At 42.6% G+C, this 25,673-nt stretch overlaps 1 protein-coding gene across 1 annotated transcript in view; it reads left to right on the top strand.

Annotated features, from left to right (window-relative positions):
- RAB3C (RAB3C, member RAS oncogene family) overlaps positions 1-4,027 on the top strand; it is a 113,084-nt gene extending 109,057 nt beyond the window's left edge. The window contains exon 5 of the mRNA XM_054283539.1: positions 3,080-4,027. Coding sequence (XP_054139514.1) covers positions 3,080-3,267 — 188 coding nt within the window. The 3' untranslated portion in view covers positions 3,268-4,027. The remainder of the gene's footprint in view (positions 1-3,079) is intronic.
- The last annotated feature ends 21,646 nt before the right edge of the window (positions 4,028-25,673 follow it).

Here is a 25,673-nt window from a genome sequence, read left to right as displayed (position 1 = left end):
ACTACACAAAGATTTTCTTAAGTTCTTAATTAGCTTCAAAAGACTCTTCTGTGTTACCATGTCGGCACCTGTGAGAACAGTGTCTTACCTATGTGCAGCTGCATCTGTTTTACAGAGAACTACCTGGAAGGAGCTCACATGTATGCCCCATTCTCTTCTTGGGAAGATGGATGTTTATTTGCACATTCAAGCATATAAAAAGCACCTATCATAGGTCTATACACAGAAGGAGCTCTTTGGGCTAATAATATTCAAAATTCCCACCCCTACAGTTCCATTAAAGAATATAGCATTATTTTTATTGTGGAGGCAATTGGGTGCTCAGCCACTTTCTCTCAGGTCTGTCCATTGCTTCATCTATGCAGCAAAGCCTAGCCTAGCAGGTCCAGGCAATTAATGTCCAAATTGATGGAATACCCTCATAGCCTGATATCCAACTACATCACTGCTAGGACTGCAATTTTCTTCTTATATTGAAATCATATCTGAAATTCCATAGAAATCTCCAAAGTATTTTATTTGAATCAATTATTTTGTGCTTGACACTCTGTAAGCCTCCGTTTAATCTGGAGAATACGTGCCTTTTAAGTTTTTCATGATGTTCTCATGCAAAACATCCTCACCAAGATAGTGGGCCTGTTTTCTTGATTTTATCCTTGTTACAGTAGTTCTTGACATAGGCCTCCTCTCTGTGACTCTTTTCCTTTCATTTTCTGCTTTTGTCTCTCTAGATCTCTTACCTAGATATCATATCTGCTATTTCATTATCATCTGATGAGCTCATTATTCTATCTTCATAACTGTAAAAACTGTTCCACTCCTAAATGTTCTTTAGATTCAGTGTTCTTCCTATCATCTCCCAAGCTTTGGTGCATCATTCCCCCATTGTTACTCAACCCTTCTGCCCTATGATTCTGCTTGTTCCTCTGTGGAATGGCTGCTTTCCTCTTCCTTCCTGTGGAGAAGACACTAGGATCTGTGGAAGGTTCTTGACTGCATTGCTGGACTGGGGCTGCATCTGAGTTTCAACACAGCATACTGAAATTGTGGACGATCTTCCTTTCTCCAAGCAGCTCCCAAATGATCTGAACAGCTTTCTCCTGCATGGAGCTCTGCAGGAGGGCCAAAACCACCAACAAGTGATGTTGCACTGTCTTTTCTCATTTTCCTTCTAGTTTGGAACAAAGGAAATGTGCAAGCAAAGCTTAACTAAAGCAGCATCTTATAGATTAAAACTATATCCTTGTATCTAATTTTTGTTGGAAGTCTTTTATTATTCACAGTTTTCGTGCTTTGCAGTGAAATATGGAATGGAAAAGTTTTTATGGCAATGTATTCTCATACTGGTGAGCTTACCCTTACACTTCTTCCTGATACTAACAGAAGTCGTATGACCAATTAAATCCCTGTACAATATTGGTAGCTCTTGTTATCTAATCTCCCTATGAACACCAACTTTTGCCAGTGCTTAGCTCCTATACATTAAAACATTTTAGTGCTTCCTGACACTTCGGTACAGCATCTTACATAAATTAAAAATGCAAAAAAATCATTCAGAGCAGAGTTGAGTTTGTACATTGCTTATTACTTCTGGCTGGGTTATCATGTCAAGGTAAATATGATTATCTGCAGTAACTCTAGGGTAGAGCTCAAATTGCAAAAGCTGCATAGACAACTGTTATAGGACTGAATGTGTAGATTACATTCTGTTTAGATGGCATACTGAAGACATAATACTAATGTGACCCAAGTACTTGCATTTAAATTTCATGTGGCCTTTCAAAACAGAATAAAACAAAACATTCAAAAAACCAAACCAAACCACCAGACCCACAAAGATTTGTTTTCTGTTCTTCTGCCAGGAATTTCATGTAATTGAAATTTTCTGACAGGGATTTTTCTCATACTGAAAGACAGTGGTAATTGCACATTAATATTCAGATTTAATCAGAAGGAATCCAAATAGTTATGCAAAGGGTAAGCCAGACTGTGCAAAGGTTTCTGTAAAGCTACAAGTCAATCAGAAGTTTTGTAAAGTGTTTTAATATTGAACCAATAGGTAGTGGAAAGATAGGAATGGAAGTAAATTGTGAATTATCAGAGAGTGGGTGAGAAATGTTCTAACTTGGGAAAAATGTGGGAAAAGTCCTAGAAAACAATAAATTAAGGAACACAAATGCTTTGCAAAGGAAACAAGCATGTGGGAAGACCCAGCTCTGGGAGAAGCTTTCTAGGTTGCAGGCTGACTGCCAAGCTGGAAACCTGGCCTAGATGAATGAGACCCATGTGGGAGGTGAGATGTGGTACAATTGGAGGCAGAGAGGAGAACTTAGGAAACTGTCTCTGGAGGGCTTAGAACAGCTGTCTCTGCTCTATAAAAACTTCCAGTGTCCCTTAAGGGCTAAGGATAGCTATGGTTTTTTGCCTGTGGGCTATTCATTGGGAATGAATAGATAAAAAGTCCTTCTGTACAAATGAATTAAGATGTTTTCTTCCTTACATGCATTTCTGTTGTTTGGTTGGGGTTTTTTTAATTAGTTCTCTTTGTGGAGTTGGGAATCCCTTTGGTTCCATGGATTCACATCTAACTTTAGTAACTATCAAATTGCAAAAATCTTTTCTTGTCTTGCTTGGTTTTTTACCTGTACTTTTGCAAGCATTATTTTTTATTTTGGCACCACCTTAAATAACACAATGGAAATGGCTGTTTCCAACTGCATAATGCTTAGAGGAACATAATAGTTAGAGATGGAGCAGCAGATTGCTTGTTCCCAATGGCTGTACATACAGGGCTTTCCTGAAATAATTCTCTGAAACAGGTATTAACTTTTAGATTAAACTGTGTTAAAGTAGCATTTTTCTAAGGAAATATATTTGGCCCTGACTTCATCCAGCCTTGTATAAAGCCAGTAGCACTAGTGTACTTACTCTGATTGTGTTACAATTTTACCTGCTCCTCTTCCATACGTGTGCTCTCATGAGTTTCCTTTCTGAGTGTCTCTTGCTCAAGAGAGATTTGTATGTTTATTGGAGATACTGAAACATGCCTAGAACATAAACATGTTCTTTATTTTCTTAGGATTTGAATTTTTTGAAACAAGTGCCAAGGAAAACATTAATGTCAAGCAGACGTTTGAGCGACTTGTGGATATCATCTGTGACAAAATGTCAGAAAGTCTGGAGACGAATCCCACCATTGCTGCCAGCAACCAGAACACACAGCTAAAGGACACCCCTCCTCCACAGCAGCCCAACTGCAGCTGCTAATGCAGCTATCAGCAAAGGCAGCTCCAGTGTGTTCTATTGCCAACAGAGTATTTATGAATGGTCTATATACCTTTATTTATACTGTCTTATTAATTTATTTGGAGAACAGTCTTGTTTTACATCAGCTGTTCTAATATGCATATGGGGATGGAGCAGTTTTTAGCCTAAAAGGATGATCCGTATTTTAGAACCTGGCTTTTGCATGCAGAGTGTATATTAATTTCTCTTCTCTTTTTACTGTTTTGTGTCACATTTCAGCTGGTGCCATGCCCTCAGACCATGTTTGCCTATAATTGTCTCTCACTTCACTGGTTTCAAGTTATATAGTTGAATTTTTAGGGTAGTGGTCAGGGTGTTTTGACTTAGCTTCCTGATGCCACTTGTGTATTTTCCTGATTGAAAATGAATTTAGAAGTATTCCTGTAGTGAGCAAATCCCTCATTCTGCCAGATCACTTGTACAAGGGACGCTTCCTGAGCGCATTGCCTTGTAAAATCCACACTCACTATGTTACACATCCTGGCTGACTGAAAACTGCAGAAATCAGAACAAAGTTAGGTCCTGGGCCCAAAGCCATCAAAATTCTCAACTGTTCATCAACAATTTCCAACTGGATGTGGATATTCAGTCCAGAGTCTCAGAGATATTAGGTACTTCGTCCTGTTTGGACAGCTAGTGTATTTGCTTTTACATAGGAGCTGCATGTCTAGCTAATAATTTTCTGAAACTAGAATTAATTTCTCATTCCATCACTATGGAGATCCCATATGGAAATCCTTCTTTACAGTTTATGTTTTTTGAAGGTAACTCATGTAACTTCTGATACATAACACACTAAGATAGATAGACACTAAGAGAAAATGGCCACTTTAAAAAAATTATTAAATAATCTAAATACACTTTGACACAATAAAAGTTACTTCCAAACAAGGCATATAGACATATGTAAAAAGGATATGCCAGGAGGGTTCTACCTGGGCTGCCTAACTTAAATTAATCAATGCTGTCTTCAGTCTGGGTTTTTAAACCATGTCTGTCCTGTTAACTAGTTTATTTAAGCAGTTTTCCCCCTAGTAGACATGAAGACTGATTTACCTCCATGAAGAGAAAGCACCCTCCTTTTCAGAGTGGAGGACCAGCCAGGTGGAAGAGGTACATGCTATCCAAACAATGATCCTTTCTCTCTCTAGGGCGCTTTTTTCCCCACCCCCCATTTAAGACAGCGTGTTGCTAAGTGTGCTGAGAGAGTTTCCCTGGTACATTTTCACACCCTAGGTGCCAGCTGATTGGAAAAAACACAAGCAGTACAAAGTTGAGCAAGCTTCATTTGAGATGGCTGCTGGGCAGTTTTCCATGTGTTTCTTGCTATGTTAGTGACTCCTGGCTGAGAAGAAGGAGCAGGAAAGCCTTGAGACAGAATTCAGCTTCAGCTCTCAAGTTCTTTAGATGAGCCTTAGATTGTATTATTAGTCTGAACCATCTCAGGCAAGGAGGAGAGAGACATAATCAGGATTTTGGGTATATCCTGAATCATGCAGCTTGCAAGAAGTGCAAGTATTCTTCTAGCTTTGCTCTGAGATGTTTGATGTAAAATTGTCATTTCCTGTGCACAGTGCAAGCAGGAAAAAAGACTTCAAGGTGTCCCTTGCTGCAGTCACACTTTGCCTGTATCCATTGCAATGAATTTAGACCCTCCCTGCCTGGCTATGACCATTTAGAGTTGGTGATAGAAATACATTATTAGCATATATCTTTTCAAAATAATTGAGCGATAGATTAAAAGTTCTGTACATTAATTGTTAATTGCTTTTCATTTTGCATCAGGAGTCTGGGCAGAAGAGTAACAGAAAAATCTAAGGAGAACCTCTGCTTCAAGTTTCTGAGGCAGCTAACCTGCTAGGCCACCACACATATTTGGCCTTCTGCATGAGATGGGGTGGCTGGGGGAAGCAGCTGTCAGAGTAGTGTTGTTCCTTAGAGTGCTAAAATATGTTAAAAGGAAAAAGCTTATCTGAAACACAGCAGCAGAGAATGAGTCTGTACCTAAAACCTCTTCAAAACTTTGTGCTAACACTCAGACATTGTCATGGCGTTCAGTCTGATTAATTTTTAAAATGTTCAAATAAAATACTTGGAGTTTTTCAAGATGAGATTAAAACCCTGGGAAAACCACTCAGCCCTCTCAGTTGACACTGATTTGAGTAGAAATTTGGAAAGGATGGCCTGTTGTGGTCCCATCAAACCAAATTTATCCGATCATGGCTTTCTCTGAAATTGAAAATGTTTGGAAGTTCAAGCAGGCTTTTTCTTTCCAAACTGGGTTACCTGCTGTGGGAAAAAGTAGGCTTTGATTTTCCATCACAGGTTGGCTTTTGCAGTCATATGCTTCACAGCAATATTGAGTTTTCTGCTATACATTTGGTCATATTTAGATCATGAGCATCATGATCTCAGTGTCTCTCTCAACTAGAACTTATCTTTTGTAGAGAAACAGTAAAGACAGAAAAGCTTTTGAGAAGTAACTTATCATGCCTTCCTCAAATATTCCAAGAATTCTGAGGGGACTAGCAGTGTTAGAATTTTCATTCTATGTAAAATTATTCCTTGGCCTCCTATGGGATAGAATATCCAACAGCAGCCTATGTCAATCTGGTTCAGTTCCTCTTGACTTACAGGGGAGAACTGCAATTTTCTTAAATCCAGGTAGGCTGAACGTTTTTTAAGAACCTATTGCAACTTGATCAAGGGCCTAATTTTAAACTATCAATGCCTTTTTCTTCACATATATCACGTACCAGGCTACAAAGCACTATATTTTGTGATGGAAGAGGGGAGAACTCAGATGGAAACTGGGATAGCAGAAACAAAACTACTTTCAGCCTCATCACAAGTGAAAAAGTGAAAAAGTTCTTGCACACCTTGCATTGATTTGTTGTACTTTCAACATAGAAATAAAACTGAATGTCACAGCAAATCATTGGTCCGGCCATAGATACCCCCTTCAGCAGAGATTTATCCAGTTGGTGAGATGCAGCAGTTAATACAGAGTATTTTTAATCTGAGAGATGAGATGCCTTTGGGCAGAGAATCCTGAGCTACATAGTGCCAGCTGAAGCTGAACTAATACTACACAATCCTTTTTCTGAGTTATGATCTAGACTAAAGCTTATAGCAGCAGGCTAATCCTGTGCATGGCCCATGCACCAGCCTTATCATGCTCTGACAATGTGCTGCTTTCTGCACCTTCAAGCTACTGGTCAGAAAATCCCTTGGGAGCACCCGGGAACATGGGGATTGTCTGGTTCCTGCGGTGCCTCAGGCAGCAACCTGCCGAACAGCCAGCCAGCCCTGCTGGGCTGAACATTCAGATGCATGTTTTTGATTCTTTTAGGAGTTCATGTTCACAAGTTACAAGTGCAACTGACTTAATACTGTGTCTGTTATTTTTGGTGGTGGTGGTTAGTTTATTTAGACTTGTTCGTTTGGTGTTTTAAATAAATGTGAACTAGCCTAATTTTCTGCCAGAAAATACTCTTTCTCTCTGAACAGCTGTGTAAGTGACTCTAAGCTGGAATTGTTTATTCCTTTGTGCTTATACTTAATGCAGCACCTAGAGAAATTACGTGAGCAACGACATCTATGTGGCCTTTTTCAGAGCACCAGTTTGAAAGATTAAATTTTCTCCCCAGTCTGCTCAGCTCAGCTGTACCACCTGCATCTTTATTTTGGAAATGAAGTGTTATTTCAGGATGCACAAAATTTGCTGGAGTTTGATCCTAACTTTGAGAATGCATTAAATTTGCCATTTTTGGGTGGGAAAAAAAGTAGCAAAAATTCTACATTTGGTGGTTATGCATTTGTTTCTTTGGAGCAAACAAATGATGTTGCAATTGCATTCCAAGAGAAACCCCCTTACAAACTTCTCCCCTCCCAAGCTACTATTTTCTATATTTCTTTTTTGAAAAGTAAGTTTTATTATTTACATTTTTACAGTCATCAACTAAATTTTAGTACTGATAACAACCTGATTCCTCCTTGGCCTGTTTCATATAGACTCACGATGTATAAGCCTAGTTCTTTAGCATGACAGATTTAGCAATGTGGCACCATGAGTTTGAAGCCTCATAGATACATCCTCAGGGGGTTTAGCAACCTATCTTCACTTATACCAACAGTGGAATAAATTCTGTTAATTTGCACCATTGATCCATGCATTCTGACTCCAGATTCTCCAAGACTGATCCAGTCTCATTTTAAAAGGCAACGTATTTCAATTATTCAAATGAACTCTACCAGTTTTATTTAGAGGTAAATGTAGTTCACCTTTGCAAATTAAGGTTTTTTTTTCTTTTGCTTATCCATGGGTGTTCAGTGAAGCAGAATTTGTGACTACACACATATTACATGCACATACTGTAGTACATCTTTGACACTCATTCATTTCCCACTGTTACTTGTTTATATTCAGTGCCACTTTTCCCAAATTTATTCTTAAATTGTCATTACTGCTGGAAAGCAAATGTGTTACATTTGAAGACCAGAAGTTCATTAACCATGGTTCCAGCAGAGGCAGACGGCTTGTCATTTGTACAATAAGGTACTTGGTATCTGGTCAGGGGGGAAGCAAAAGTCCTCATTTCCCATAATTTCACATTCACCTATAGCACACAAAAGTGAAGGTTAGATAGACATTCTTTACCACTTCTGGTGATAAATCTCCTCAAGTAATTCTGACATGTACCTGCAAGTAGTGATATATGAAATGTTTGTGCTGTAACTTTTGTTTGGTATTTTGTCAGTAATGTCAGATGTGTTGTGACTCGGTTGGACTGTCACAATGTGTAACTTATATACTAGCATTCGTGTATTTCAAATGTCTTACATGTTGCATGAAAAAATGTTATAAAAATAGATATTTTTTCTATTTTTGAATACCTCAAAACTGAGGAATCATGGGCCAATAAGTGCAATATTTAATTATTTACTCAGTGTATATAAACTTGTGTGAAAGGGAGAAGCATCATGTATGTATGATAAGCTGTTGATGATGCCTGTGTGGCTTAAGATTTCTAGTAAATGTACACGTCTTGTAGAAATATTATATAGTAAACACTTTACCAGTGTAGTGTAAGAATATTCTTAAGTAACTTAAGCTATTTTTAATATATGAGACTATGGTTAAAGATATTTGTATGTTTACTGCAAGTGCATGTCAATTTTACTTTTAGAGTTCTGAGTGTCCTTTTTTGAGAATTGTCATGTTACACTAACACTAGTGGGACAGGCCTTCTGTCAGAAAATGCTTTAAACCATTTATAAACTCTCTGCCTATGTTTTATAAGCATGTTCTCTAGAAGCATTAAAAGAACGCCTTAGAGCTCAGCATTTATGGTGAGCTAATTATTTTTTCTTCAAGAGTCAATTACATGCTCTGTCTGCCTGCATTGCATAATATCATGTGGACATGTTGTCTTTAATCTGATACAGTTAATTCATAATACTTACCTGAAATAATAAATAGGGGTACCCAATATTCTTGCAGATGACTTGTCAGACTTTGGTTGGTGCCGCAGTTTAACATGTTTGCAAACAGCTTCAAGGTCACAGTCAGCAGCACAGCAGAGTGGAAGGTGACCTTAATTGGTCAGTTTTGACAATTAAGTTTCTTAACTTCTCTAGATACTGAAGGTGGAAGATACCTCCTTAAAGATACTGACCCACATTCTTCACTCCATTTTTACATGGCCTTCAAAGTTCAGCATTTCCAGTATTAGGAATAAAGCCAAGGTACAAATGGAAACAAAATGCAGGTCAGAATCTGACCATGAAATTAAAAGAAGACATCCAATAATTTATTCCTACTTACTTACATAATTCTAGTGGTTTTCTAAGAACATGAGCAAGGCCATCAGTACTCAGCAGCACCTTTGGGTACATTTTGGACCTTAAACCCTGAATTACTGATCTGCCACGGGTTCCCAGCTGTGCCCATAGAGCCTGCAGAAAAGCTCATTCTGTTAATTTTTGCTAAATCTCCAGCTTCAAAGGCATGTGTCATCTGCATTGGGAATTTACTAAACAGAGACAGGCCACTGAGTCTGGGCCATGGAGAAGAATTGGGGAATTGGTTTTGCCAGACAATTTTCCTAAAAAAACCCCATATATTCACTAGTACCATGCTAAAAGGTACACAAGTAGATTTTTAATTTTATCTGATGCATTTTTGTGACAATATATGAGGTTTAATAAATTATGGGGTTTTGTTCCTTTGTTTTGATTTTTTTTTTAAATTTGCTTGATCTGGAAAAGAATGAAATTCTAAGGCCTACAGGAAACCAATATCAAGGGTTTCCTTTCTGATGTCATCAAAAACATTCTCTGAGACAGCAAAGTAGCCACATTGCATTAAGTAGCACATGACAGTACTTGCAATGACCTGAAAAGTCCTTAAAAATTTTTTTTTTTACCTAATGCCATTAAAATTTCTGTAAAATTATATACACCAGAGTGAAATGAAAATGTATGTAGATAGAAATTTGGGATTGCTTAGTATAAAAAGGAAATTCTTGGCAGCATTGTTGCTGAGCAACAAAGTAAGAGTCAGAATATGAGGTACAACTAAAATGGAAATGTACAGCCTGCTACAGGAGTCCCTAAACCTTTAATTGTTACGTGACCTGACAGCTCAAGGGCTGGCAGGTAATTTCACCTAGCTTTTATAAATTACTCACAGGCATGTGATTACATGCACGAAAAAAAATGCTTTCCTTGATAACATGTAGCTGTTCTGGTTCTCTCAAACCAACTTGTTTGCTGAACTGTTCTTGAAGAAAAATTGATGTGTTTAGGGTACCTTTGTGAGGGGGTGAGACTCAATCTGTGCCTTCTCCCCCGACTCTTACTGCAATATAGCTACTGTGATTTTAAAAAATATGCTAGCTAAAATGCTGCTGGGTGATAAATTTTGTGAATCTTCTCCATAAATCCATGGGAACTCTTGTCTGAAGGTTCAGTACAAGTTTTATCCACATGGAGAGTTTTAATTCTGTGCTGACGTAGCAATCATGTGTATTCCATTGGATATTCTTTTTGTATGTGACTTCTGTATGCCAAGTTGATTTTCTTTGTTTAATTTTTTTTTTTTTTTTTTTTTGCTGAAAGTTTTTTTTTTTCCTTTTGCAATTACAATAAATATTCAAGAGACTATATTCATGAATATCTCAGTTGTGGTGATATGGTCTTACACCCCAACCCTCTCCCTTCATTTATTTCCTTTAACTTACTAAAACTGGAATAGAATAACTTCATTTTTGACTAAATGATTGACAAAGATACCACCACATCTGCAATAATTCATTTCACTAATATCCTCTCAGTAGCACTGTAGCTCTTTATGAATTCCACAGAACTCACTGGGGACTTTGCCCTAATAGTCTGAAGGAGAAAGATTTGTTTGGCATTTCCCTAACAAAAGCACACTGCCTCTAAGCTGCCCTTTAACATAGGGCAAAGTTTTTTCTTTTGATTTTTCATTGTCTAAACTGCTTAAGAGTATATGTGCTTTTTGGACACAGTTATTACTTGATCGTGTAATCTTAGTTCCAGTGCATCATCTCAGTTGTGATGGGTGGTTATTTCACACAAATTATGATGCATCATTGCTCAGTTTTTGCTTTTTCCAACATTTACACACACACTTGTGCTAGCTTAAACCGTGCTGTGACTCCTGAATTTATTTTCCCTCCACATAAATCCTAATCTTCGTTCAGTCTGTTGATCAGGTTGCACCAACCCCTTTCCCCCCAGTTCCTGTGAGCAGGTGTCTATCTATGAACTCCTTTAGCACACATCCCTTCTCACTGTTCTACTGTGTTCCAGCCAAGTCCCCCTATTTTTTCTAGTATATTTACATCCCATCTGCAAAGTATCTCGTGATAATTGCTTGATTTTCTCACAACACTGAGTACTTCCTTGCTTGCTGTTTGTGATTCTATATCTCTAGACAGGTTTTTGCTGAGGGGTCTATTTGTGCAGCTCACTGCCCTCACACGTAGAGCACCTCTTTGCAGCATGTCATCAAATCACGTCTGAGAATGAAACTCCATCATTCCTTCCAGATTTTGGCAAATGTCATATCTTTTCCATCTGCCTCCCTCATTCCATTGCTCTCTGAGATTTGCCCTAATGTCCTTGTTCTGTGTATTAGGGAGAGTGGAACACCAGAAAATGAGGCGTAAGAGGGGAAGGATAGCAGGGAAAAAACAGATGATTTCTGATGGATGCCTTGGAATGAGAGAATTTTTGAACTGATTTTATTTTAAACATGTTGAAACTTTTAAAGAACTAGACTAGGGAAAATCACAGATGGGTAGATGAGAACAGGGATGAAACCTTTCTCAGCAATAGGTATTTCTTGCTCAAGGGAAACATTTTCTATCCTATTTTCAGTCAGAAGGCTGAAGACAAAATGTTTCTAACCACCAAAAAAAGAAAAAAAATAAAAGGTCAAACAGGCAGAATATCCCAGTGAAGTTAGAGTGGGTGACTTAGCAAAAACTCAAAACTGAGAAAAATAAACTCTGGTTTACACCCAAGGGAGGGGACTCACCAAGCTGATGGAAAACTGAAGGTTAGTTGCTTTTTGTATAGATCTGTGCAACTCTTGAGCTGCAAAGTGAAAAACAGAAGGCCTTCAAAAATCTGAAGTGTCCTCCTACACCTGTGTACCTGTAGGCACTAATGCAAGATCCTGAAGAAATTAACTGTAGGACAGAAGAGTTACAGCTTAACTGTGTCATGTAAGAAAGGGATGTGCTTTAAACCATGGTGAGCACAGGTCATCAGCAGCAGGCACAGGCTGTAGGAAGCCAGTGTGAGATCCTGTTCCCTATGATATCCCAGCCAGAGGGTCCTCCACTGGGCCTGGTCTCAATGCTCCACTCGGGTTGAAGAAGCTGGAGGTGCTGAAGGAGTGGCAGGATGAAAAGGCGCTCCAGCCCTGGTAAGCCTAAGAGTGAACCCAGGCAGCTCTGCAACCCACTGCAGTGCAATGGAGAATGAGACCAGAGACCATTCCACCTGCGGAAAAACTGTGTGAAAGGCCCAAGGCCCACCCAAACTCCAGGTTGTTAGGAAGATAAAAAACATTGCCTTTGAGAGTTAGAAACTTGGCATTACACCCTTCACATCCCAACAGCTGCCCCAAGGAGGCTATCTGGGGCCACCACAAGCAGCATCATGGTTTCCTGAGGAGATACAGCCTTTTCTCCATGTTCAGACACATGCAAAGAGTGACGTTGGACTGCCATATTATCACCCCTACTGAGGCAGTGTAGCTAACCCAAAACAACTGTGCCAGGTGCAGACAATCAGCACGCTCACAGCAGAGCAGTCTCGCTCTGGGGCCCCTACAGGGTGTTGTGAGGCCCCAGGAAGTGCATACTCTCTTGTTTCAAATCAATGCCTGTGGTTAGAAAATGAGCCTGTGAATAGCTGTAGAACATCTGGGGATGTCACACACAAAAACTGCATCAAACCAGACTAGAGATTTTAAAGTTTAGGTAGGGTTCTAGGAATAAAAAGCTCTGCCCTGCTTTTCTTTCAAGAAGATTTGCCCTAGGAGATATATCTTCATTTTTACTGTTTTCTTTAATACTTATCCAAGCAGGAGAAGGCTTAGCCCCTGGCCCCAGCCCCTGTGCAGGCCAGCAGCACAGTGCACAGAGCCCAGCCAGCCCTGCCCTGCAGCCATCAGCTCAGGCAGCATCTGCTCAGTGTCTCGGGGGAACCTGCCTTTGGGCCATCTCTTTTATTTCTGTTGGGGAACAACAGCATAAATTGTGTGGAAAATAAAGCCCACTTCAAACTGAAGTTTCTCTCTTCAGTAATTAACAATAGGGAGATGAGTTTTCTGGCACCTTTGCTGCATGAGGACACATAAACATCCACATAGCAGAAAAACACCAAGGTTTTACTCTGTAGCTGTCAACATGGAGCAAATCTTGCTTTGAGGCTATGCAGGATAAAAATACCCTCACTAACATTGCAGACAAGCTGGTTAAATTGCTTCCTTTCATCTTGCAGGGAGTGGGGACCATCCACCAGGTTGGAGGAACTTGGTGCTCATATCAAGTCTACAGGAGGTTATTCAACCTTGAGCACACACGGGATTTTAGATAAGGCCATTCATTCATCCTTTGGTCAATAGTCTGGCTGCTTTCTGCCTCTATTGTATGAGTGCTTTCTGTACCATGGTATTAGGGGACGTAAGTATCTGGTCCTGAGATGAACATTTCTATCTGGAAATTGTCTAATTCCTCTTCCGCATGTGACTTCCAGTTTTCTTCTACTATTTATTTTCCTGACATGTTATAATAGGGATTCTCAAATCATTAGAGGAGGGATTTCTTCCTATTTCTTTAGCAGATAATATTTTCATTATTACATTTCAGAGAAAGCCAGAAGGACAGTTTATTAGTCTGCTAAGCCTTCTCTCTTGCCTTACCATCTTGTCTAAAGAAAACCCATGTCTGCACAGTCCCATAATGCACAAGCCACTAACTCAGAGTGGCAGGTACCTGACAACTGCTAACCAAGAAAAAGGGAGAAATCACAGGACTACATTTTGGAGATGTGCTGGCAACAAGCATCCCTCCTGCACTGGGCTCATTGGTGGGTTGGGTAAGAAGCCTTAGTGTCAGTGCTAAGAAAGCAGACTCCTTGTCCTCCATTCACCACTTACATTCCAAAGAGAAACTGACCTTTTTGTGCTGGGATTCTGGGATGTGGGTCTTTTCTTTTTTTTTTTTTTCTTTTTTTTTTTTTTTTTAAATGAACAAAAGAACAATTTATTGTACCAGGAGAGCTGTGGATAAATGCTGCACTCAAACAATGTGCATACGTGAATGATGACCATGACAGAAAAACCACAGAGAAAAGGAGCTGGGCCTGGATGGTTTTGGTGACCACAGATACCCTGCAAAGCTACTTCCAAATATGAGCAATGGAAACTATGATTTTGTGGACAGACACATTTCTGGCTGACTATTTGCCTTCAGCCACCCTTCATGATCCAGACATGAGGTTTCCGAGTACTGCATTTTCTCAAAGGTGCTGCTTCAATGCAGCGGTGGGCAATCACACAGCTAATGGTCATATAGCACTAAAAGCAGGAATAGAAATACAGTTAGTAAATCCACAATGACCTAGTCCTTTTGTCCATTTTAGTGGTCCAAGGATTTTTGGTTCCTCAGAGCCCCGACACAGCACTTCATAAATTTTGCTGTGGGTCCTACGCCCTTGGCTATGCATAGCTAGGTACAGAGATCCCAGGGGGTGGTCAGTAGAACTTGCTGCTGGAGCCTCACACTGCAGTTATCCAGTCCAGTGGTCCACTGCTGTGATCCATGGCCAGTTTTCAACTTAGCTGTGTTATTTCAGCACTACTTTGAACTGCTTGGTAATGACATGCTCATTAAAAAGAAAATAAAAAAAAATCTTGCTTTCCTTCCCTCTTTTTCCTTTTCTTTGCATTGAAATGAAAATCAGATGCCAGAAATATCTTATAACTCACCATCTTTCTGGTCTCACAGCAAGAACCTTCCTTTGTGTTATTCCAACACCCTGTTATAAATGCTTCCGTCTCAAATTTCCCCCAACTGCCTTCCAGTTCCCTTTCCCTCTGCCCTTGGGAAGGAGAGGTGGGTGCCTCTCTGTGCAGCTCATGATTGCATTCCACAGCCCTCTAATGTGTGTGTGCTGCCACCAGACTGTGCTGTACAGTGCAGCTGCTCCCCACCACCTGGCAGGGACCTGTCCTGTCCCTGTCACCAGCTACACAGCAGAGCATTTGGCCTCAGGAACAATCTTTTGTCATTTCAGCTTTCAAGGGAAGTTATTTCAGTTTTTAAGCCACTTACTCAACCCCAGGCTGCTGCTCAGTCTGGTAAACAGATTGAGCTACCTACCCCATCTTGTGAATCCACTTTTACCACTTCCTTTATCTCTGCAGTTCCTTTAGAACTAAGTCTGACTGCATTTTCTGGCTGTACATTACCCTATCCATTCCCTGCAAGACACAGGGCAAGCAGGCAGGCAACAGAGCCTGTTGGTCTAAGAGGGGCTGGTCCCTAAGAGCTGCTCTCCCAACCAGGACAAGAGCTAAAGCGAGGGCTCAGGGAGCCTGCAATGCACACGGCTGCACTGTGCAGTCACTCTGTCTTCCTGAGCCCTGGTGACAGCAGCTGAACATGAGCCAGGCTGTGCCCAGGTGGCCAAGAAGGCCAATGGCATCCTGGCCTGGATCAGCAATGCTGTGGCCAGCAGGGCCAGGGCAGGGATTGTCCCCCTGTGCTGGGCCCTGCTGAGGCCACACCTCCAGTGCTGTGTCCAGGGCTGGGCCCTCACTGCAGGAAAGGCCCTGAGGGGCTGGAGAGAGTCCAGAGAAGGGCAATGGAGCTGGGGCAGGGTCTGGGGCACAAGTGCTGTGAGGAGCAGCTGAGGGAGCTGGGGGTGTTTGTCCTGGAGAAAAGGAGGTGACCCAATGCTCTTTATAAGTGCATGAAAGGAGGTTTTAGCAAGGTGGGGGGGGAGGGGGGGGTCAATCTCTTCTCCCAAGTAACATGCAACAAGACAAGAGGAAATGGCCTCAGGTTGAGATGAGGAGGTTTAGATTGAGGAGGAGGAAAGATTTCTTCACTGAAAGGGTGGTTAGACATTGGAACATCCTGCTCAGGGTCGTGGAAGCACCAACCCTGGAAGTCTACAAAATGCATGTAGATATGGCACTTGAGGACATGGTTTAGTGACGGACTTGGCAGTGCTGGGTGAAGGATTTGACATCTTTCTCAGCCTAACTGATGCTGTCTATGACTGTATTGTGATTCCTGTGCCTTACTCCATCCCAGCCGAGTGCTGGAGGACAGGCTGTACAGACGAGTATCACCGTATCCTCGGGACAGCGCAGCTCTGGAATCAAAAGGAGTCATACCTGATAGATGCACACTTTGCCCAAACCCTGCCCGGCGGTTCCCGTTCCGAGCACAGCAGGGCGGGATAACTCCCGCCGGGAGCTGCCGGGGCTGCACGGGCGGCAGGGACGGCAGAGGGAGCGCCGGAGCCGCGCAGCGCATCCCAGCGCATCCCAGCGCATCCCAGCGCATCCCAGCGCATCCCAGTGCATCCCAGCGCATCCTAACGTATCCCAGCGCACACCAGCGCATCCCAGCGCATCCCAGCGCATCCCAGTGCATCCCAGCGCATCCCAGCGCATCCCAGCGCATCCCAGCGCAGCTCAGCGCAGCTCATGTCCCGGCAGCTGGGGCTGCCGTGCCCCTTCCACACTTGGCAAACCCCTCCGCAGGTCGCTCCCTCCCTGCAGCTTGCCTTTACAGGCGTGCCTAGATTTCCCCGTTTCCCTGCTCAGAAAGAGAGGGAGGAGGGCTGCGTTACCGCCGCCAGAAATGAGCGGCCTCGCTTGGCCACGATGTGGCGACAGGGCTTTTTTCTTAGCTTGTTGCCGTCTGATGGATCCCTGAGAGATATCCTCATCGGCTTCTTTTAACCCTCGCGGATCCAGTCGTGGGAAAGATTTCTGCTCCACTGCAGCCCTTTTCTTTTTTTTCCCCATACGTTCCCCATCCTGCTCCTCCCGCAGTACACATTTGGTGGCAGCTGCTAACACTTTTCAACTCTGCATTTAATTAAGGATTTCAATATTGTCATTCTTGTAATTTCCCAAACCATGAGTCTGACTCCGGGAAAGCTGTGAAATAGGCGCCTAAAAACCAATAATATACTGGCTTCATCCCTTCTATTGTCTGGTACACAGTGCATCTTGTAAGCACTCCAAGTGCGTCTGAGATGTGTGCTAGTGTGTGTGCTTAGGTGAAGGACAGAAAGGGCAAAAAGGAGAAATGCTTCATGCTGTCAGCTCTCAAGAGAAAAGAAAAAAGAGCCTCTAAAAAAAATTTATCAAAGACGGTCTCCTTGTATCCCTTGTGGGCACCCTGGTCTGCAGTTCCCATTGCAGCTCAGCACCCATTGCAACTCAGCACCACAGTGCTGCGTCTGCTTGCGACACCTCCCACACTGCCAGCCTTTCTGCAAGCATCCAGGGCTAGAAACTCCGTGGAGAAATAGTGCCAAGAGACTTTAATAGTTTCCTACCAACTCTGAGGCAAGAAATTATGGTTCTATGGCCAGAAACAACTCAGCACTGACAAGTCTAGAGGCTTATTCAAAATTCTGCATTTTTTTTCAGGCAAAAGGTTAGTTGTGCATTTGCCTACAGATTTGTTCACAGGGCCACCCTGACAGGCCTTCCTGTTCAGGTCCAGCAGTTCAGCCCGAAGCAGGAGCTGCTGCTGCCCAGGACACACAGCCTGCTGTGGCCGGGGCAGGGGGCTCGAAGGCACAGAGAGCTTCTCACCCACAGCAGCTACAGACAGGGCAAAACACACAGCTTTAACGTGGGGCCCATAATCACGTTGTACTGCTTGTGTGAGCAGAGGTTTCATGTCTCTCTAACATTTTTTGTCCCCACCTTCTGATCCTAGGATAATAGGAGGGCAGAGCTGGTTCCAGTCGTGCAACAGGAAACATCTTTTGCCCCTTCCTTGCAAGTTAAAGCATCTCATTTTCTAGTGGTAAAAGTATCCTGACATGACATGGAAAGAGAATTCATCAAGATAGCAAAGCAAGGAAGTTCTTCTCAGTGTATAAGTCTAGGACACTATGAACTACCTTGGTTTGCCGTATGGCAGGCGTGAGTCATAGGAGGCTACAGTTTATTAAAATCATGCTAGTTCACATGATGTTATTGCAGTTAATACTTTCTGGAGTTTCTTTTAAACCCGTAGTTCTAACACTAGCTCCTCAGTAAGATGCTCAAAAAATGTTGGTATTTTTCCAAACATTGATTAGGCAGATAAATTCCCAAACCTCAGTTTTAAAGACTAGCACACAAACCCACTAGTGAAAGAGCAGGAACTCCAAATGTGTTTCTTATTAACTCATTTCCCAGGAGGAGTGGGCCTGCTCCTGACTGTGCTCCTCTACCTGGGCAGAAAACTACATGGGGATGGGGAGACATCAGGGACAGGCTGTCCCTACTCTTCATTGAGGACACGCTGCGGATATCCCAGGCCTCCTCATCCTTTCATCAACCCAGATATGGGGCCACCAGGTTTGGAGGTCTGGGACAGGCATTTACATTAAATAGAAGTTTATAACTTTGAAAGAGAGAAGAACTGGCTGCAAATTCTCAGCTTATCACCTTCTAAAATATCAGGGACTCCTGTCCCATTCCTGCATGGGAGAAGTGACTAATTCTCTGCTCTCATCCCCCACACCTCAAATGTGCTCCCAAGCAGCTAGAAAGCAAGATGAGAAGATGCTCATTTCAGGCAGCTGATGCCCAATTATCCTGCCCTCACCAGTGAGCCACACAGGTTCCCCAGCCCCAGCTTCATAGCATCAGCAGGAAAGGTGGCTAAGAACACAGAGATTCCCTTCGTGTGGTCCCTGGTGCTGCGCCCTCTCAACCTCTCTTGTGTACAATGCAGCAATATCTCTTAAGAGAGCCACAAGCAAAGCATGAATCCCAGTGTTGCCTTCCAGAGTCATCACCGCTGGAAAGGATGCCAATCTGATTTCTGAGGGTTTTAGGGAAGGAATATGTGTTCTTGCCCTTTGTGACTTACTGGAAGAGAGGATGGCTGAGGGAAAGGGCACTGCCAATGCTGCTGCCCAAAAATTTGCACATGGAGTGGGGATGGAGGTCAGAATTTATGTTCCATTCAATACCTTCTAAAGCCATGGGTTTCTCCCTCCCAATCTTCCCCTTCACTTCTCATTTAAAGATGTGACTCCCTCTATAATCCTTTTTTTCCTAAGGGAGACATTCTGGCACAGCACACAGCCCTCAGACAGCTTTGCTGCACAGGGTCTGTGTTCTCAGATCACAGTATTCTGCCTTAATATGCCTGCAGAAAGCAATTAGGAGAAATACTTCAGCTCTAATTTATATAGCAATGTCAGTAATCATTGCTCACAAGAGTATGAAGCACTAAAAACAGGAAGATAAAACCCCAGAAACGGAGATAGAGCAACTCATTTGAGGCATGAGTTGAGTCTGCAGTGGCTTTTCATCTGGAGGGCTGCTGTGACCTGCCAAGGGACTTTCCATGCCCACGTTCACTCTCTTATGCCCCGGCCTTGTCTTGGCGCCATTTGCTTGCTCTGCTGGCCAAGGCTTTGTCTCTGAATTGTGTCTGAGGGAGAGAGAGTGTTGTTTTTCCCAGCAGGCCAAGAGCAGCCTGGGAAGACTCATCCCTGCTCCCAACAGACCCTGGTTCTTGCATCTCCTACAGCTTCCACTCTCTCTCACTTCCTCAGTTTAAACTGACTGGGGAGGTCCCACAGCAGCGCAGGGTCACAGCTGTCAGATAGGGAAAGGTGCTTGCGTCTGTAAGAGGCAGCATGGCAGAGGTTGAAAATTTAGACCTTACTGAGACATATGGAAGGGAATAAAGCCAGGTATTAAGTGGCTGGGTGGAGGAAATATCACATAAGAATTAGGAAGTAACAGGTTCAGAAAAGATTTTGAATATTTGTGGACACTGGGTGAAAAGTGAAAACAGTAAGAAAAGCTGAAACAGAGAGCATGGATGCAATTTCAGACCATGAAAACATCTTATCTTTCCTACCAAGAAGCTCTGTTGCTGATTCTTTTTGAAGATGCTGCCCTGGTGCCCTTCTCAAGGGGAAGCAGAGCTTTGTAGGACAGGGAGGGCAGGATGATCAGAGCCAAATATTGTGTAACCTGTAGTTATTCACACCTGTGTGCTGCACCTGTATTTGATGAGGGACCTTTTAAGCCTGCTGGTAGTCCCTGCAGCAGACCAGCCCTAGGGACAGCACCAGTGCTCTCATGGGGTCAGCTGCTGCCCTGCTGCCTGCCCTAATGCTCGGTGAAGAACACTTTGGTGCAGAACCAGAAATGTGGAGGCCCATTAGTGACTACGCAGAATACTGCAACATGGCCCAGTGATTCCAAGAAACTGGAAAACCATAAAAATATGCTGGACTTGGTAACCACATCTGCAGTGGAAGCATAATCTGTTTCTGCAGGAGTGCCTTTGTCGATGGCCAGAGAGCACTGATACAGTCACAGAAAATCTTCAGTCAGCAGTCCCTCCCAGCAGAATCCCAAACAGAGAGAAGCCTTACATAGTGAGAAACATTCCTTGTCATTTTAGTGGAAAATCTCTTCCCTGGACTCACAGGTTTTACTGTTAGCTCTCCCAAATTGTCTTAACATTAATCACACTCTGACATATGGAGGAAAAAGGAATGTCTTGGGCTTTCCATGGGGATCACAGAATTGCAGAATCATATAATGGTTTGAGTTGGAAGGGACCTTAAAGATCACCTAGTGTCAACCCTGCCCCATCATGGACAGGGACAACTTCCACTAGATCAGGGTGCTTAAAACCCCATCCAACCTAGCCATGAACATTTTCATAGATAGAACAGCTGGTGCTGATTCTTGTGCTGGACCTTTCAAGCTCCTTTTAGATGCACAAGCAAACCCCCCCCCCCCGCCGCCTCCAATTCCAGCAGATAGAATTTCAAGTGGCAATTGTCTAATGAAAACAAGTTATGAGTCTCCAAATACAAAATAATTTCAAGTATCTGCTTGCAATTTTATAAATATTCTACAGTATCTTTAATTCCTCAGTACCCAGGCTAAAGCAGCTTTCTCAATATGTGTTTTAGGCTTTTGGAGATTAAAATTTTACCTGTATTATAGCAGTTTAGTGCTCATCAAAAGTGCCACTGTTCTCAGGTTTAAAACAGGAGGAACTCTACGGTGAAAATATGTTTTTACTGTCAAGTTACTGTAATGACTCTCTCTGGAGCAAGTTCACAGTGTGTCACGTTTTCACCTCTCAGCAAGGCAGAAGAACCTTCTGGAAGAGTCAGCCTCTGTTATGCTGTGCTTCTCTGGCCCATCAAACACCTTTCTTAGGGCCACAGTGGAAAGAGGAAAGCAATTTATAATATAAACTAATAATATAATATGACATGACTTAAAGAAATATTTGTTGAATGCCAAGTTCAACAATATTTTTTACATTCCTGCATGATTTTTTTTTGTCTAGCTGGTTTTCGTGCTTTTAAAATAGTTTTGGATCAGCAGAGCAACAGAAATCCAAGTCTTCTGTTACAGTGTGCTATCAAAGGTTACCTTGCTTTTGCAGAAAGGTCAGAATTTACACAAAAAGAAGAGAAAAGCAGCAGCATGTATAAATAGATGTGTTCAACAAGTAATAGCAATTAACACAGTACAGCACACAGTGCTTAATAAATGTGTGAAGCCTGATTCATCTTTTGAACAATGTTAAACATGAGTATCTCAATAAAACTTAAAAATTATCTACTGCAATGCTACCAGTTCACAGTATGTTGTTTTCAAAAATGGCATTTTGGTGCTGCTGCATGTGGAATGAAGTCCAGTGTGTGCAGGCCAGCAGGTGTGTGCTTCAGAATATGGTAGTGATACAATGGCTAACGAAATCCTTATTAACTTAAATTCTCAATCTGATATTTGCATGCATTGAGATGTGTGGGTGTGCCTCAGGGGCATTTTTGAGGGGAGGGGAGGGAAGGGAGGGGAGGGGAGGAGAGGAGAGGAGAGGAGAGGAGAGGAGAGGAGAGGAGAGGAGAGGAGAGGAGAGGAGAGGAGAGGAGAGGAGGATCAAAAGCTGAGCTCTGAAGAGGTGCTGCCAAAGTCTGTGCAAAACCAAAGAGGGATGCAGAGAGAGAGAGCAGCTTTTAAGACAGGCGTCCATGGATGATAATTTCAGAAAAAGCTGAAGGTATTGGTGTCATATGATGTCTCTGGTCTGCCAGACACAACCACATTGGTACTCCTTTTCAAAGGTCTATTGGCTCTCCTCTATGCCATAGAGCATAAGATCAGGTACTGCACCATCCATTTCTTTTCCCAGGACCATTTACACCAAAGCATTACCTGCATATGCTTACTTGTGACTCTCTTGCAGAGCAATAAGGCTTTCTAGGAGCCCCCAGTGTCACTGTGCTGTTACTTAGGTTAAGGTCCTCAAAGACCCCTCTCTTTCCCACACAGAAATGCTTGGCCCATTCAGGGGGTGTTGACCATGCTCACAAGCTCCTAATGCAAAGGAAACCTGCTCTAAGGGGCTGCTGAGCAGCTCTGTGACAGCTGCACTCACTAATTCCTCACTCAGCAGGGAAACCTGGGCAATGTCTCATGTAGGGGCTTGAGGTGGGGCTTCCTTGTCCTCAGCAGCACCCTTGAGCCCCTGCTCAGACACCCAGGAGCTTTCCTGTTTTACCAGCTCAGACAGAGCTCCTGCATATAAGCGAACTTCACTTTTGAAGATTATGATTAGTGAAAGAATGAATAACATTGCAGCTGAGAAGCCTGTCAGTCCAGCTCTGACAAAAATTGCCCTATAGAGAAAGAAGTCTCTTCAGAATAAGCAGCATCTCCAAAAAAAAGATAAAGCAGTTTGGAAAAAGAGCTTAAAAGAAAAGTATCCAAGTAATTGAATATAATACCGGACGATCTTGTTTTTAGTCAAACTGCTTTAAGTAACTACACATAGTAAAGGAGAGGGAAGTGGGAGATTACGGCTCTTCTTAGCTTAATGACACCAAACCCACAAAGAATTCCTGCCTCCACTTAGCTACAGTGCTTGTCTCCCCAGGACTGACAGCTTCCTTCCCCACCAGATCCCATCACTGGCTGTCGCCAGTGGATTCACATGTTGCTTGTTTCATATGTGACATGCTAACTAGAGACCTTCTTTAAAACAGGCATTTATGAGTCACTTGCTATTCAGCTATGCTATCAAAAAACCCCACAGTTTGAATACATAAGGGCACGAAATAAACACTCTTAAAACACTGAATAATTTTTTCTGACACTATCACTCTAAAGTTGAAAATCCTTCAAGTTCCTGGAGCAGTGCAGCCTGGTTTTATCACCACAAGCACAAGGTCAGAGCTCTTGTATATTCCTCAGCATGACAACCTCGACCAGTACCTCTGGAAAGTCGAATCACATCTCAAGGCAATGTGCTCAGCTTCCCACTGTTGACTGCTGGGCTGGAAAACCTCACATGTTTTCCTATTGCAGGAGCTGCTAAAAGGTGGAGATATCAATAGAGAATAAAAAAAGGAAGAAGAAAAATACTTCTTATGCCCACAAATGTGCATGTTTTTGGCTTTCAGCTTGTTTTCACGTTAGACAACACATTTCCAGTATTTAGGGAAAATAATTTCTTTCATAAATGAATTTACTGCCATCAGCTTCCTGAAAGCAAGCTTAAATCAGTTTTCCATAGCAGTCATTTAAAACTCTCCATGTTTCTGAGCCTGCGTAGCTTCAGGAAGAAGAAAAAACCATCCTTTAGGCATGTAACTGCACATGCCCCATGAGGTCTACGTAGCAAGATTTTTACTTTCAATTGACTAAATTATGTTATGACCGGGTGGCGCTGCCATTGCTTAATGCAACATGTGATGCTGGTTGCGTTGGAGGTGATTCAATAGAGGCAATGAGCTAAAATTATAGCACGCACTCTCTGGTTCCTGTTGTTCTCATTAGCAGCCTAAATTTCCATCGCACATTCATGATTCTAGTTATAGGAGAGCTAGATGCAATTCGCACCTGCGTAGGAGGTACAGGAAGAACAGTGTTCTGCTTACGTCTCACTTGTAAGCAGTGTTTTGAACAGCTCACTAGTTTGTACTGATTCTTGGAAAGAATCACACCTATTTTTGAAGAAAGCAAAGCCACTGCACACACGGTGGTTTGCAGTGGTCCTGCCAGGTGACAGCACAGATTCAAACCCAACCATGGCCTCTTCTTGAATGTGGCAAAGGGGTCTGCTTCATCTCCCTGTTCTGTTCCAAACATCTTAAATTGCTGGGTGGAGCATGGGATTGTGGCCAAGCTAGAGGCTTCAAGCTTTTGCAGGGCATCAAGAAAAATGGATGCATTTTCAAACCAAAATATCTTCTGCTTGTGCTTGTCCATATCATCAGCTTATAAAGAAGCAGGAACTTAAGGCGATGTGTTATTTTTTGCATGTTCTCTGTCTATTCAAAACTTTCAAGTGCTGTAAGAGAAAGTTGTGAAATAAATAGCCTCTGGCAGAATTTTTGCTTCCATACTAGGGTACTGTCTGTGTGGCTGAATTAAAAGCCTGGGTCAAGATGCAAGGCTGCTATGGGAAGTGAAGTCTGAGTCTGTTGTGAAAAAGTGTTTGTGAAGTTGGTCAGTGAATGTCAATACCGTGGGGCTTTGGGAATAATCTTTTCTCCACAGCAGGAGGAAGCTGGGCCTGGCCAGCACCAAGTAGCCTGGACATGGACAACCCAAGACAAACCTCTGCTGTAGTCAGATTTGTAGGCATATGCTGTGGAAAAATGGGAAAAGGAGGTTCTTTAATTTCGCCTGGGACAGGCTGGTTCACACTGCTTTAGTGGGAATCACACACGCTCACCTGAGAGCTGTGCATGATCTGTGCAGGCAAAGGAGGCAAACACCTGTTTGCCTTGCCCTGCCACTGCTGCCTCTATACAGATCTCCATAATCATCAGATGTCGCAATGAGAAAGCAGAAAACAACACTATGTTTTTCCTATAAAAAGGCATGGATGAGTTCATCAGGCTTTGTTTCATTTCCCCTCCTTTTGGCATGCTACATATAGTCTTTCAGAAGTTGGAGCTGAGAAAAGAGGATGGGAGGCATCAGTCATTGCTTCAAATGGTTTGGTATTAACATGTCACCAGCGTTTCAGGGGATTTATCAAAGTCAGGAATAGCAGGTGACTCACAGGCAGTGTCTGTGCTTTTGTACATGTCTGGTTCAGGTAATGAATTTGCTCATTGGATTTTGTGCGTCATGTAAGTGAGATGGGGGATTTATCAAGGCTGCATCTGGGCTTGGCTCTTGGAGTAGGGCCTCCCCATGGTGCAGCTCCCTGAAATGGCCCTAAGGCATGTGTCCCACTTGCAGCTCTGAATGGCTGCACGCAGGACACTGAAGGGCACAGTGTGCATTGTCCCAGGAGGGACATCCATGGTCACATAGCTGTGGTTCACTGCCCAGACACACCCTCAAAGATCTTGTTCAATGGTTTGTGCTGCACAATTCCCACCCTAATAGTTGGACTCTGATCTAGGTCAGCAAATGTTTTTGTTACAGTGGTAGCTGACAGAGACTGTGGGAAGAACTTTGTGCCTGGCAGTCACTGCTTTTCTACGTCCCTGAAGGAAAATGGAATATCTTTTCTCTCCCCAACCCTCCATCTTTTCTGCTTTCTTCTCCAGTGTGGCAGATGGAATCC

Source organism: Melozone crissalis, unplaced genomic scaffold (genome assembly GCF_028551555.1).
Source record: "Melozone crissalis strain CALT ecotype California unplaced genomic scaffold, PUWL_Pcris_2 ptg000005l_1, whole genome shotgun sequence".
Lineage (NCBI taxonomy): Eukaryota > Metazoa > Chordata > Aves > Passeriformes > Passerellidae > Melozone > Melozone crissalis.
The sequence above is the reverse complement of the archived record's forward strand: the minus strand, read 5'-3'. Positions and strand labels throughout refer to the sequence as shown.